Source organism: Micropterus salmoides, unplaced genomic scaffold (assembly GCF_014851395.1).
Source record: "Micropterus salmoides isolate LMB-PRFRI ecotype aquatic unplaced genomic scaffold, ASM1485139v1 Ms_hic_scaffold_7, whole genome shotgun sequence".
In the NCBI taxonomy this organism is placed as follows: Eukaryota; Metazoa; Chordata; class Actinopteri; order Centrarchiformes; family Centrarchidae; genus Micropterus; species Micropterus salmoides.
In genome coordinates this window covers 2809296-2824228 of record NW_024044459.1, presented here as the reverse complement: position 1 = coordinate 2824228, position 14933 = coordinate 2809296, and the positions used below count along the sequence as shown (strand labels likewise).

The window sequence follows — 14933 nt, the reverse complement described above, 5'->3', positions numbered from 1 at the left end:
ACTTTAAGACTTTAAAGATCCCATTATCTATGGTGATGACAATATTAAATGGATGGTACTGTACTCTGTGCTTCTCTAGACGTCTGACCATTCAAAGTACAGTACATTCCACATCCACCCCATTATGGGGGTGACAGTAGCTCCGTCAGTAAGGATTAGGCTGGGAACTGGAGGGTTGCATGGTAGCTGGAGAGGTGCCAGTTCACCTCCTGGGCACTGCCAAAGGACGCCTTGAGCAAGCCCCTGAACCTCCAACTGCTCGGAGCGCCGCACTGAGTGGCAGCCCCCTTGCTCTGACATCTCTCCGTGTGTTGCTATGGGTCCTGTTTGTGCATGTGCATGTGTCTTTCGGACCTGTGTGTACAGTGCCTTGCGAAAGTATTCGGCCCCCTTGAACTTTTCGACCTTTTGTCACATTTCAGGCTTCAAACATAAAGATATGAAACTGTAATTTTTTGTTAAGAACCAACAACAAGTGGGACACAATCATGAAGTGGAACGAAATTTATTGGATATTTCAAACTTTTTTAACAAATAAAAAACTGAAAAATTGGGCGTGCAAAATTATTCAGCCCCCTTAAGTTAATACTTTGTAGCGCCACCTTTTGCTGCGATTACAGCTGTAAGTCGCTTGGGGTACGTCTCTATCAGTTTTGCACATCGAGAGACTGAAATTTTTGCCCATTCCTCCTTGCAAAACAGCTCGAGCTCAGTGAGGTTGGATGGAGAGCGTTTGTGAACAGCAGTTTTCAGTTCTTTCCACAGATTCTCGATTGGATTCAGGTCTGGACTTTGACCTGGCCATTCTAACACCTGGATATTTATTTGTGAACCATTCCAGTGTAGATTTTGCTTTATGTTTTGGATCATTGTCTTGTGGAAGACAAATCTCCGTCCCAGTCTCAGGTCTTTTGCAGACTCCATCAGGTTTTCTTCCAGAATGGTCCTGTATTTGGCTCCATCCATTCCCATCAATTTTAACCATCTTCCCTGTCCCTGCTGAAGAAAAGCAGGCCCAAACCATGATGCTGCCACCACCATGTTTGACAGTGGGGATGGTGTGTTCAGGGTGATGAGCTGTGTTGCCTTTACGCCAGACATAACGTTTTGCATTGTTGCCAAAAAGTTCGATTTTGGTTTCATCTGACCAGAGCACCTTCTTCCACATGTTTGGTGTGTCTCCCAGGTGGCTTGTGGCAAACTTTAAACGAGACTTTTTATGGATATCTTTAAGAAATGGCTTTCTTCTTGCCACTCTTCCATAAAGGCCAGATTTGTGCAGTATACGACTGATTGTTGTCCTATGGACAGAGTCTCCCACCTCAGCTGTAGATCTCTGCAGTTCATCCAGAGTGATCATGGGCCTCTTGGCTGCATCTCTGATCAGTCTTCTCCTTGTATGAGCTGAAAGTTTAGAGGGACGGCCGGGTCTTCGTAGATTTGCAGTGGTCTGATACTCCTTCCATTTCAATATTATCGCTTGCACAGTGCTCCTTGGGATGTTTAAAGCTTGGGAAATTTTTGTATTCAAATCCGGCTTTAAACTTCTCCACAACAGTATCTCGGACCTGCCTGGTGTGTTCCTTGTTCTTCATGATGCTCTCTGCGCTTTAAACGGACCTCTGAGACTATCACAGAGCAGGTGCATTTATACGGAGACTTGATTTCACATAGGTGGATTCTATTTCATCATTAGTCATTTAGGTCAACATTGGATCATTCAGAGATCCTCACTGAACTTCTGGAGAGAGTTTGCTGCACTGAAAGTAAAGGGGCTGAATAATTTTGCACGACCAATTTTTCAGTTTTTTATTTGTTAAAAAGGTTTGAAATATCCAATAAATTTCATTCCACTTCATAATTGTGTCCCACTTGTTGTTGATTCTTCACAAAAAATAACAGTTTTATATCTTTATGTTTGAAGCCTGAAATGTGGCAAAAGGTCGAAAAGTTCAAGGGGGCCGAATACTTTCGCAAGGCACTGTAAATACTAACATAATAACAGAGTGAAAACATTGAGTTTGCAGGATTAATAAAGTATCTTAATCTTAATTCACACACATTCATACACCAATAGCAAACGCTACAATGCAAGGAACATGCACATCACATGGAACTAAGAGACCCTAACCGCCCAGTGCAGTACAACTTCAAGAATTTGGCTGAATTCCATTCAGTTTCAGGATCCTGGTATTTTAAGTGCTGGCTCACTGTTAAGCTGTCATTACTTACTAGGACTTTTGAATAGAGCAAAACAACCAATATTTCCATTAGAAACACCTGTGCTTTTCCTTCTATGACAAGTAAAAATGACTGCTATGAATGCTGACTTAAGATTGTTGCTTCTTACTGAACAGAAATAAATGCCTTGACAAGAAGACTCAAAGCCTTTATGAACCCAAGTCACAGGTCAGGACTAGCTAGTGCTGTCTAGAATAGAGAAAAGTTACCTTTCCCCCTGCAATATTGTCCTCCTCCATAGGTCCACCAGGAGAGCCAGCGTCTGACCCAGCTGCCTCCAGAGAGCGAGGCCATGACCGCGGACGCTCCCATGAGAGGAAACACCACCACTCCTCGACAGACAAGCAGCGCTACTACTCCTGCGATCGCTACTGCAGTCGGGAACACTGCCACAACAATCTGCCACCGCCAGCTGTGCTGCCTCCCCTGGTGAGGGACAGGAAACCACCAACAAGCAGGTGGGATGGCACAGGCATGTAAAGTAGGGTTTAGACCCTCATCTAAAGACTGGTTAAGGGGATTTCTAAAGTGTTTTCAGTTTTTTTAGTTTGGAGTACATCTGGACATGATACATCTGCTACAAAAATTTCATATGTCTCGGGAAACCTTCGCGAGACCTGCTCTTTAGTGGGCACTAGCAAGCCATTTTGCCACACCCATGCATGAAAAAACAATAATAATATAATAATATAACATGTAAATTGTTGCCCCATCTGTCGTGTGTGCAAAGTTTTGTGAGTTTTCGAGCATGTTCGGGTCACAAATGCGATTTTGTAGCAGATGTATCATGTCCAGACGTACATAAAAGCATCTTGGAGCAGAAAGGCTGCCATTTTGCATTTAATGGCTCCATAAAACTCCTCCTAGACAATTAATCCAATCAACTTCTTTGAAAAATTGTAAGTTTTCACTGTGTGTGGCATCAAAAATTGATGATTTGCCATGAAACAGGAAAATAATTCATTCAGTTCCAATAGGTTCCAATAGGGTCACTTTTCATGCTCAGACCCTAAATGTTAATAGAACAGCTGTCAATGATGTGCAATCAGAGGAGTGCTGCACTGTGACAGAAGTAATGAGGGAATGATTTAACATAAGGTAAGACTAAATAACGTCTAAAGTAGTTACGACAGTCACAGAGCTATTAGATGAGACAAATATTATAGTCTATTCCTATAATTTTCCTACAGCAACTTAAACACAGATCCAGTGAGTTAGTAACTTAATAGCCAGATTAACATTAAATTGATAAAACCAGTGTAATATCTTAACATATTCCTACAGTAACTTCTGACACTTCTCATTCAGTTTTTATACCTTCTGGCTTTATCCAGTTTGACATTATTTTAAATCATCATATCAGATAGTGACAACATCCTGTTCTCTTGTGATATCAGTAAAACATTATAGAGACTGTTAGTCTGTGTGTCCTGTTCAGATGCTCCACTAAAATGGGAAGAGATTTATCTGCCAGTTGCTGTTGCAACAGTTTATGAGAAAGAGAGAATTAAAAGTGAAATTGAATGCAGACTGTTGCGATTCCTCTGCATGCTCTTACTGCTACTTTCTCCTCTGTCTGCCTTTAGTGCAGCCTCTCATGGCCTTTCACTTCTTTTCCCACTTTCTCTTATCCTCATTTTCCATCCATTTTGTCTGTCTGTCATTATATTTGCATTAGTGCTTGTTCTTTCATTCTGTCTCCTGTGTCTATATTTTCACCCTTATCTGTTTTCTGCCATCTATTGCATCATCACATGAAACATTTTGGTGTCTCTTTCCTTTCCCTGTCTCTGTTTCCTTCTCTTTTCCTTTCCTCTATTCCATTTTTTCCTCATCGTTCAAATTGTTTGTCCAATTTTCATCTAGGGCAGTGGTTGGGTTAAAGGCAGCCCAGTGACATTGAGCTCCAGTTCCAGCACGCCAAGTCGCGGACGTCGGCAGCTCCCCCAGACCCCGCTTGCCCTGCAGCCTGGGGTGGCCTTTAAGACTGCCAATTCATCACCCGTGCACTTTGTGTCCAGTCAGGCGTCTCTGAGTCCCGGCCAGCTGAGCCGTGGCTTGTCAGAGCACAACTCTGTCCAGCGCAGCAGCTCCCGCCACTTTCCCTCTCCTGTCACTCGTATTAGCTCAGAACCTTTCCTGGGCCAGGGCCAGGGCCACGGTGAGGACCTGGGCAGCCTGTATGGCAGCCTCCGAGACCAGCTGGATGTCTTCCAGGATGCGGTGTCACTGTCCAGCCCCCGTGCCGGACATTCATCTCGGACCACACTGCCTCGCATTATGGGAGCCCTGTCTCCTGCTCCACAGAACCTTGGGGTCCCCAACGGGTACCACTTCAGCTTCGGGGGCAGGACCAGCCCAGGCTCTGGCTTCAGGGCATCCAGGTATTACCAGGAGGCAGAGGCAGACGAATGGTGCTAGCATGGCTTTAAAATAACCTTTAGAATGCATATTTGAGGAATTGTGATGAGTTTTATCATCTTCTTTGAAGGATTTAGTTTACATTGTCATTGTGTGTGTTTTATGCTGTATTTTAATTCTAACTCGGAGAGCAACGCTTAGGGAGAACAGAGAGAAAGCTGGAAGTGGATTATTTGAATGTGTCGTCTTTATCAAAGGACATGTAGCATTATGAAACAATAGAGTCGGCCAATATGAGGTGTCTTGCAGTAGCTGTTCTTGATTTTGCTTTGACTTCTGTGTTTTATTGACACCACTATATTGACACTCAAACAGCTTTACATGATGAACACTATAGACTAGACTATACAAGAAGATTATATCTCTTGACCACCAGACCTGCTGTGTCATTCATAACTCCAGTCTGTATTTCAGGGAAACCATTCAAGTAAACAGAAGTGCTGATTTATTTTGCTGTTTCACTTCAGGGTGATTTGTTTCTAATTACTGAGCATTAAATCTTTATTCACTTTAATGCAAAAAAAATGAGGGTCATGCATTGCGCATGCTGCTTTGCTCCAAACAGGATTCTTCAACGGGAGCAGGGGGTCTATGCAGCTAACTGTTTGGCTTAATTTTGCTAAAAGCAATTTGCAAAAAGCTGCATTAATTGTTTTTATTCTGCCAATTGGGGCAGGACAAAAAGCTATAAACATAACGTTGACATATCTTATAACATTGATAAGGCTACCATGTAAGCAAACAGTAGCCTAATTACACATACAGCAGACACAAAGCAACAATATCACTAACTTTGAGTTTCTGACTACCTGAGAATGTAAGTCCAGTAGTGGCTCTCCTTGTAGCTCTGGTTTGATCTCCACCAACATCTGGCTCTTTAGCTGCTAAATGTCCACCTTCTAGTCTCTGTGTCTGTCTGCTGGTGTACTAAGCAGGTAGTGTACAGTGGGTTTATCAGAGCTTTTTCACTGCAGCTGCCTGCTGCTGCTGGAAACAAGGTTGATGAGAGTGGTGGGACTGAATCACATCAATAACAATGACAACACAATGACAAAGTTTGTGTCAAACCAAAACAATGACCTGAGAGAAGCTAAAGCTCCTGTGGTTAAAGGCAACCGCAGAGTTGGTGATAATTCTCTGTGGGTTTGTCACACATTTCACATTACACGTACATATTTTGTCCATTGTAAATAAGTGCAGCTTTAATATTAGATTCTAACTACCGGCATTTGCTAGTTTTGTAACCTATCATCATGCAAAGATGTACGTGCTACAGTGTGAACATTGCTTACTGTAGTCAGATCACTGCAGAGACCCAAACAGCAGTTTTGGGCTTCACTCTGTGCAGCACATACACAAGAATGGAAGAGGCGCATGCAAAAGCACAATAATATGAATATGGCTAAAGACAATACCACATTCAAAATGAGTTGTGTTTTCTTTATCAGCAACATTTTACCTTTTTCCACATTATTACAGCCAACTGCACAACACACTGTATAACAATCCATTGTGTTTTTTAAAGATGTAAGTTATTTATTGATTCTAGTAGCAGCTGAAGGTTTGAAGTGTGTTTGAGAGTCAGTATAGCATGGAAACAGGACGGAAGGCAGATCAATAGTGAAATGGTCGTTTAAAATGACACTGACATTATGACACTGTACTGCTGTGTTGTTCTTGTTTAGTTAGGACATTCCATGATTATGTCCAATCCTTTATGACATTCCCTTTGTGTCAATCGAACAGATGACGTACTGTCACAGCGATGGTTGTTTTGTCTGTTAAACATTTCTTAAAAACTTCAAGAGAGAAGTACAGTAGTAAAAAGTACATGACTGATTTGTTTTATATAAAATGTCCTTATAGATGTCCTCTTTTCATTATATGCATTTTTTGTAAGGTGTGTTTTTTGTGAACTGCTTACAGTCTGCCATGGTTTCAGGTCTAATGTTTCTTACTTGAGTTCTTTGCTATGTTTTAAAACAAAGTGCCTATCCTTTTTAGATATACTGTAGAAAAAGATGCAGTGTCAACTGTTTTCTAATGCATCCACACTTGAGTAGATGTTTGGTTCATTCTGTATGTAGCTCTGCAGGAAAACATGATGTACAGAAAGCCTTATCTGCAAGCAGAGAAACAATACCTACGCTTAAAAGACAGGAATGGAAGAATGAACTTCTGAAAATCAGTTATTTTTTTTGTTTTTGATAAACAGAGTCATGTATGGTTGGAGGAGCAAGAATCAACATTGTAGAAATGCAATGTGGGCATTTAACAACTATGAACTGCATAATTATATCAATCCAGTTACATTAATGCATGTAACACATTGTGCATGTTTAGATGGTAGGGCTGGTATAGCAGAGCTATCTGCTATGACCACCTTGTGGAGATTCTTTTTTTTGTATTTATTGGTAAGGATGTAACAGTGTACGTTTTGTAAGCTCCTGTAATGTTTGGACTTCTATGTGTATGTTGGTCAGCTGGAGTCTGAAGGGGTGGGAGCGTGTATGAACTGTTGTGGTTATATGTTGCATCACTGGGTTTTTTCACACTCTCAATCAATCTTCACGAGCAAAAATTGATGTAATGTCATGCCAAGATATTTCCAGCAGCTACTGTACCATGGAGATTGAAAGCTGGAAATGTTACAGCGCTCTAATTTACTCATTAAACATCAGGCTTTGGTGTCAGAATGGAAAAGGTCTTTTTCTAGAGCTGCTAGCTTGCACTGGTGTTCACACAGGCAAGCAACTGATTGTAAAAGAGGCAAAGTGACTTACTTCTCCACCCACATTAAAAGAAAAGAAACCACAATGAGTAAGCATTATTACCTGTGTCTCAGTTCCATTCCACATACTAATTCTAAGCAGGTTTTGTGTATGTCGTTTGTGTTTACACTGGAATAAATTAAGTATACTGAAAGATTTCAGTATGCATACTAAATCAGCTTGAATTTTTGAAGTGTTGTTGATGGACAATACAATGCAGGGAAAAAAATGTATGCTGTGTTTCCACTGCATGGTACGGCTCAACTTGACTTGACTTTTGGTACCAAATACTTTCTTTACTTCCACTTCAGATAGTACCCACAGGCCGACTGTGAAACTGCCTGACATCATCTTGAAAGTGACAATGCCATAAACCCCTTCACTTTTCCAGTAATTGGCAACACTCACACAGGAGCTTTACTTTTATCTCGAGAAACTGCAGCCTTTATTCGATGACAAACTGTAAGCTACACTCTACATTTACTGCTAAACTGACAACATCACTGCTCCACTCATTCAGTCACTCTCTGCCACTCCCTATCGCTCACTTTCTCAACATGGTATATTCAATAAATACATAAAAACATATAATTGTTTGTATGCTATTAATTTAAACAGACTGTTTTTGTCTATTGTTATGAGTTAGGTGAGGTTGTTATGAGTCAGGTAATTCCAAAGGGATCACATACTTCTTCCTGTGACTGTGTGTGTGTGTGTGTGTGTGCGCGCGCGCGCGCGCGTGTGTATTAGGGCTGGGCAAGTTAACGCGTTATTATCGCATTAATTAGGCTTCAGCAGACTACGCTGTCATCTCTTTTCCGTATTTTTCCACCCGCGATCCGTTATCACTGCAGCAGGTGAGCAGCTTGCTTGTTAGTGACGCTGCCTATCAAACAACTCAAACAGCCGAAACCAAAATCTGCACACTGTGAGTTCAATGTTGCTTTAACGTTACCTGGTCCGTGCTTGTAAAATATCGACCGCGACTTGTAACGTCATTTCAAGTTTTTAACCAAGTAAAGTCTGTGCCAGTGAACACATGCGCATAAGACGACCGCTACACCCCCAGCCCCCTGCCGTCGTCCATCCCGATGTTTGAATGTTGACGTCCCAACCCTACTGAACATACGGGACTGACCAACTGGAAACTCGGAAATTCTGACTTCCCATGTCAAATGGAACGCACCATGTTGGTATAGTATTTCTGCTGCTTCCTGATAAAAGATACCTAATACCTGTTCAGAAAAAAATATATAAGAAAACTGGACTCTGATGGTAACTTGTTTTAACAAGCTAGATAAAAGGTAATGCCCTGGCAGTGGCAAATAGCTTTGGGTTAATATTTGATTTGATTACATTAATGTTTAGGTTATAGGTATAGGGTTAGGTGATATTTTATTGGTGCTGAGTAAAGGGAATACTTCTGGTAAAAAGCACATTATTTGTTTAAAGCGTTTTGCAAACCACATGTTATTGCACTTTTGTGTATATAGCAGTGCATTTAAATTACAAGTGCGCAATACACTACTTTACAATTCATTATTCATTTGTGTGCGTAACTGCGATAAATCGCGAATTGTTGCCCAACACTAATATATATATATAAAATATCTTCCCCTCTCATGTATGTGTCATCCTCAAGCTTGGGTCCGGTTATCATCATCTTCCCTCTTTTTGATACCATCCGACCATACTTGTCCAGTCCGAATGACATTCCAGTGTCGTTGCTGTATATCCTGGTAGTGTGGATCAGTCCATTCTTGGGATACAGCTTGATGTCATCCATGGTTGTTCCACTCCGGAACCGGTATCCATAGCCACTCTTTGTGATGATCTGGCTGAGCAGGGCGGATAGTGCATCACAATGATATATTACGCACTTAATGGTGACTTAGGCTTTGAATAAGCCTTCCACACTTGTTTTCCACAGCCCCATTGAGTTCTTGATGAAGGCTATTAGACTACGTTCACACTGCAGGCCTTAATGCTCAATTCAGTTTTTTTCCCAGATCCGATTTTTTTTGTTTTAAAGTTCACATTACTGTTTGAATATGGCCCATATCAGACTGCAGTGTGTACTGTCCGCAGCCTAAAAGTGACCCACATGCGCAGAAGAATTACACGATGCACGCAGCATGCTGTGCTACAGAAGCAAACAAGGAGAAGAGTTTAGCCGCAATGAGCTTCCATGTTGTGCAGAGGCAGGTTATTGGCCGGTAGTTGAATGGGATTGTTCCCTTTTGGAGATCCTTCATGATCAGGACTGTCTGTCCTTGGGTTACCATTCTGGGTGGGTCCCAACCATCAGCAGTTGGTTAATTTATGCTGCCAGGTGTTCATGGAGTGCAGTTATTTTCTTCAGCCAGTAGGTGTGGATCATTCATGTCAGAGCCTGACGCTGTCCAGCCCTTCATCAGGCCTATCTTGTTCTGGGAGATTGCTGTGATCTGTTCTCAGAGGTGTCATTTACACTGGGGACGCTGGGGACATGTCCCCACCACTTTTGAATAAGCATTTGTTAAAAATGTTCTGAAAATACTTTGCACCAAAAAAGGTGACTAACAAATGAAACTGCTTTGAGAAAGGTTTATTTGCACAATAAGAAAACTTTCAATGCAATTTAAATATAGAAGAAACAAATGTGCATTGTCCAAAAAAAGTAACTTAAGTTTAAAAAAACAATCAGCTGATTACTGCATTATATTCTGTTATATTTTACATATATGAATTGTCATCTGCCAGCTGAATTTTTATGCCGGTGAGCAGCTTGCCAATTTCCAATTTTGTTTAAAATATTATCCTCTTGGTCTGTGCATCATCGCTACCTCGTGATCCAAGTGTATCATCATACCCCTAATCTGAACCCCACCAATTTTCAACACAAAGTGACGCCCTTATCTGTTCTTAGATCCACTAGCCACTGAGCATTGGTGTTGTGTGATGCCTCCTTCTCCCATATGTTCTTCCAGATACTGTTCAGTCTTTGTTTGGCTGTCTCCAGTGCCTCAGTTATAGACAGCTTTTTGTATTTCTTAGGTAGCTCGTTCCTTGCACCTTTCTGTAACTCTGAGAGCTGACTAACTTCTCTACTAGATCTTGGCCTCTAGAATAATGGGATAATGTTCTTTGTGGCTTATGGTGTTCATCTGTTGGCATACATTAGCTCATTGGTTTTGGTTATGGTTGTAGTAGAGATGGTTTGTAGTGCTACATCCACTGAGCTATCCAGGCGTGCATATACACTAAACAAAATTAAAACGCAACACTTTTGTTTTTGCCCCCATTCATCATGAGCTGAACTCAAAGATTTAAGACTTTCTCTATGTACACAAAAGGCCTATTTCCTATGATATATATATCATATCATGTCCAAGCACATTGTTTGAGCAGAAGCAGAATAAGGACAAGCAGGGTCTTTTTGAATGAGGCAGGGTGTTGAGGGAAAGCATTACAAAATCTGAATGTGAAATCAAAAGTCATGCTCTCAAATTGAAAGATCTCAAATAAAGATAATAATCCCACAAACAATGGAAAACCAAAAAAGAACAGGTTGAGCCATGCCGAGCTATACCATGCAGTGGAAACACAGCTTTAGAGGGTTGGAAGGCCTGATCACCATTGTTGGCACTCGCAATGCTAAAAAAAATAAATAAATAAAGCTGAGCACAGGAGTAGGACTACTAGGACTCTGCAGATAATATCAGTGAACGTTTTTAAATTGAGTTATTACATACGGATGTTCAGCCCAGGATCTCACACATGACAATGGAGGAGCTACTCACAAGTGTGAAACCCATTTTAAGAAATGAGGCTTGAAGAAGCTTGAGGATCTTGGAAAACAAAAAAATAAGTGTTATTATATAAGAACAATTTTCAGTTTGATTGATCTGTTAATGCACGTCTTACATAATTTCCTATTAGTACAAAATGGTAAAGTACATTGATTTCTTGTATATTATTTGCAAAAACAATATACTGCTGGATATATGCTATATGGGATTTTGTACCATTGTCGATGTTGGAGTTTAGAAAATCCAATAAACCTATGTCTGGCAGATAAAAACATTTTTGGTAAGGACTGGTTAAATGTAGTTATTCTTTAATAACAGATCTTTGTCACCAAGATTTGTACTGAACAGGACATTTAACAATGTAAAAACCAACTTGTCACTACTCTCTGATCTGACAGACTGAATTCTAAATTAGTTAAAATATATCTTTGGTATTTCTGTACTGACATTTCTTGTCATTTAGTGACCACATATATGCTGCTACTTATATATCCGTGTTAAGCTAATATCAGTCAATATATCTAGTACATATTGTAAACTATTAGTATGTAGTCAGGACATGGAACACAACTAATATGTCCACATACACACTTTTCATTGAAAGCAAGAAATTGATGCCTTTTTGCTTTAAGTGAAATCTGGACAAAGGGAGGAACACACATATTTTTTAGCACAACAGCCAACAGAGGGTGTCAGCCTCCATAGCTTCTCTTCCACGCTTGGAAAGGGAGGGGTGTGCAGTGTGCGGAAAAATCTGATTTTTTCCCTCCTCTTTATTGCAAAAAGAGGAATAAGGTGTACATGGGACATAAAGAAGTATACAGAACAGTATACAAATATTTAAGAAGACACTAATAATAAAAATGTTAGCAATAGTCTATATTATATAAAGATATTAAGAGGACCATATGTTGACAGTTTTCACAGCCTTTTTGTTGTTGGATTTAGAAATTAAATTGATATAATGTACAATCTCATGGAGAAAAAAGTACAAGGTTAGGTTTTTTACTGCTGAATTTACAATTGCCATAAGAATTAATACATTTATACACTTACTTCGTCCAAGTAGCAAGTGTGAGCAACCCTCACCACAAGATGCCACTAAAACTTTCACACAAAACATTTCAATCCTATGAATGTAAATCAAGTTCAAAATTCTGTCTCAAAGAATCTGGCACTGTGAGACTACAAAGAATGTAGTTACACTTCAAAAGATATATTACAACACAAATCACAAAACAACTACTGGAATGTACAGAATACCACAGATTGATATCTAAGAATGGTCAGAAAGTGGATCTGATTACCTGCCCTGCTGCCTCGCTGATCTGTGTTTTAAAGGAAATCCTCCCACTGTCAGATTTCTAGATATAAAATTTCACAACAATCTGCTGATGCCTCAAACTGTATCTGTACGGTATACAGTATGTAGGCTGATTTATACAACATGAGGGAAAGATTTTGCAGAAGGCTAGAAGTTATTTGAAAGACTTTCCCCCATCTACCTCAGCAGGTAGATGGGGGAAAATAGGGACCTTGTTTAACCACAGTGACACACACTACAGGAAACAGGATATAAGCTTAAGACAACAGAGTAGGGCTATGCAACAAGACAAACTCATTCCTCCATCCATTCTGTAGTTTTACATGCTGGTTCATATTCAGTTTTCAGCATGCATGTGACTAAATGTTTTATAGAACATTCTATGAAAAAATAACATGCAAACAGAAAATGCATAAAGGCACAAAGTGTAAACAAGACAACAGATATAATATTTAGGATTACAAAAGCAATAGATATATTTGCATGCATAACATTTACTGACTTGGACAATGTCAAATGGAATCTCATGGCTCAAAATGGGAGCGTGGTGTGTGCTGTTAGGTCACAAATCAACCTTGAATACTGTGTTAAGTGATTCCTTTTGTCAGGACAGGAACACATTCTTCTGCAGATACATTCATTATTTTAAATGTTTTGTCACATTATGGCAAAAAAAACATCAAAATACCTGTACCTTCTTTAACTATGTGGCCTCTGTATTGTTTCAGAGGAAATGTACCTGTGCCCAAGTATGGACATTAGGAGTGTAGATGTGGCAAATACAGATGTTTGCATGTTCTAACCATATATGTGCATGTAGAAAGCTAAGTAATTTTAGATACCATGTGTTATTTACCTGTTGATTTTTAATATTTTATATGAACTGTGGGGTTTACTGAAAAGACATGTTTCTATGAAAAACAGTACTGAACATTGTTGACAGTTCCACCCCGTGCAGCAGAGCTGGAACATTCCATTAATTGGGTCTTGGGATTCAGTGAAATGTTTGTTTGCCTGATTAAATTTTTCTTGGCCAGACTTTGGATTCTGCAGTTGTTTCTATATTAAACATTTTGTATGAAGCAAAGTTCCTTGAAATAAAAAATAATAAAATGAAACTGCCTCTGATTAGCTGAATGATTTGACTTTTGGGATGCAGGTGTATGAAGAGTATGTTCACTGTCTGAGTCTTGTTCAAATCATAAAATATGTGTTAGTAAGCTCCATAAAAAGCTAGAGATAGACCATCGTAGGGTAAGATTATTTTGTCAAACTAATATGATCAATTTATTTCTTGTCTTTGCTGTTTTTGTATGCCACAGAGGAAGCGAAACAAGCTCTAAACACAACACTAGAAAGTTGTTATAGTTAGCATGCATGTTGCTAATTAACTGTAGTCTATACATTCAGCAGACATAAAGCCTTCAGTTGGAGTCAGAGCCTCCACTTTTTTCTTTTTTTTATGCCAGGTAATACAAAGTTCAGTCTCTCGACCTATTTATTAAACAAAAACTAACTTTTCATTCCAGGATTTTCAGAGTCCCTCCCTCCTTTGGGGCCCTGGTTAATCAGTCCCAATCTTTGTAGGATTTTTGGATAATTTTAGTAGTATTACTATAGAATAGTGAGCTTAGCTTAGCGATGGGTCAATTGATGGATTTTAGAATGCGTGGTTTTAGGGCCGCTGAGGATATTGCTTAAGGCATAATTGGGAATTTCCAAACTGAATATGCTGTGTACATGACCCATATCAAATTCAGAATATTGTCATATTGGCCTGACTATCTGGATTAGTAAAATGGAAAAATAGTTTATGTTAATTTTTCTCATTGGCCATTTTCTCATTTTTATTTTCTTTGGGTCACATTATCCTCCACAGTAAGCACAAGGGTAAAAACGTGTTCATTTAGGTGAGGCACTTCCTGGCTGATAGTGTGTACACTGGCAAGCCAAAATGATTGCTGTTAAAACGGTCTATAGGCCTATAGGTGTGCCAAGTGACAGATGATACCACCAGAAACAAAAATGAATCCTGAATAAAATCGTATGGGAAAAACACTTTGTAAACTTTATTTTGGGTCATCAAACCTTTTCAGGTAATTCTATACATGCAGTTTTCATGTCCTGGTCTAAGTCTAAATCAATAACTGTCGAAAATGAATTTGATATTAAAGATTGGGCATTTGGTATTTAGGATAGGGTATTTTGTATTTAGGATTGGTATTTAGTCATTTAGCCATTTAGGAATATTAGTTGAATATTTTCAACTGAAGCGAAGAAGTTGCATGACACTGAGTCGCAATGGCCTATCAGTGTTGAGATTGTCCGTACGTCAGCGACGGCTTCAGAGCGATGTGTGGAGAGGGCCGGGCAGAGCAGGGGATT

At 39.8% G+C, this 14933-nt stretch overlaps 1 protein-coding gene across 1 annotated transcript in view; it reads left to right on the top strand.

Annotated features, from left to right (window-relative positions):
* LOC119891666 (probable voltage-dependent N-type calcium channel subunit alpha-1B) overlaps positions 1 to 5110 on the top strand; it is a 17868-nt gene extending 12758 nt beyond the window's left edge. The window contains exons 2-3 of the mRNA XM_038703457.1: positions 2619 to 2699; positions 4108 to 5110. Coding sequence (XP_038559385.1) covers positions 2619 to 2699; positions 4108 to 4662 — 636 coding nt within the window. The 3' untranslated portion in view covers positions 4663 to 5110. The remainder of the gene's footprint in view (positions 1 to 2618; positions 2700 to 4107) is intronic.
* The last annotated feature ends 9823 nt before the right edge of the window (positions 5111 to 14933 follow it).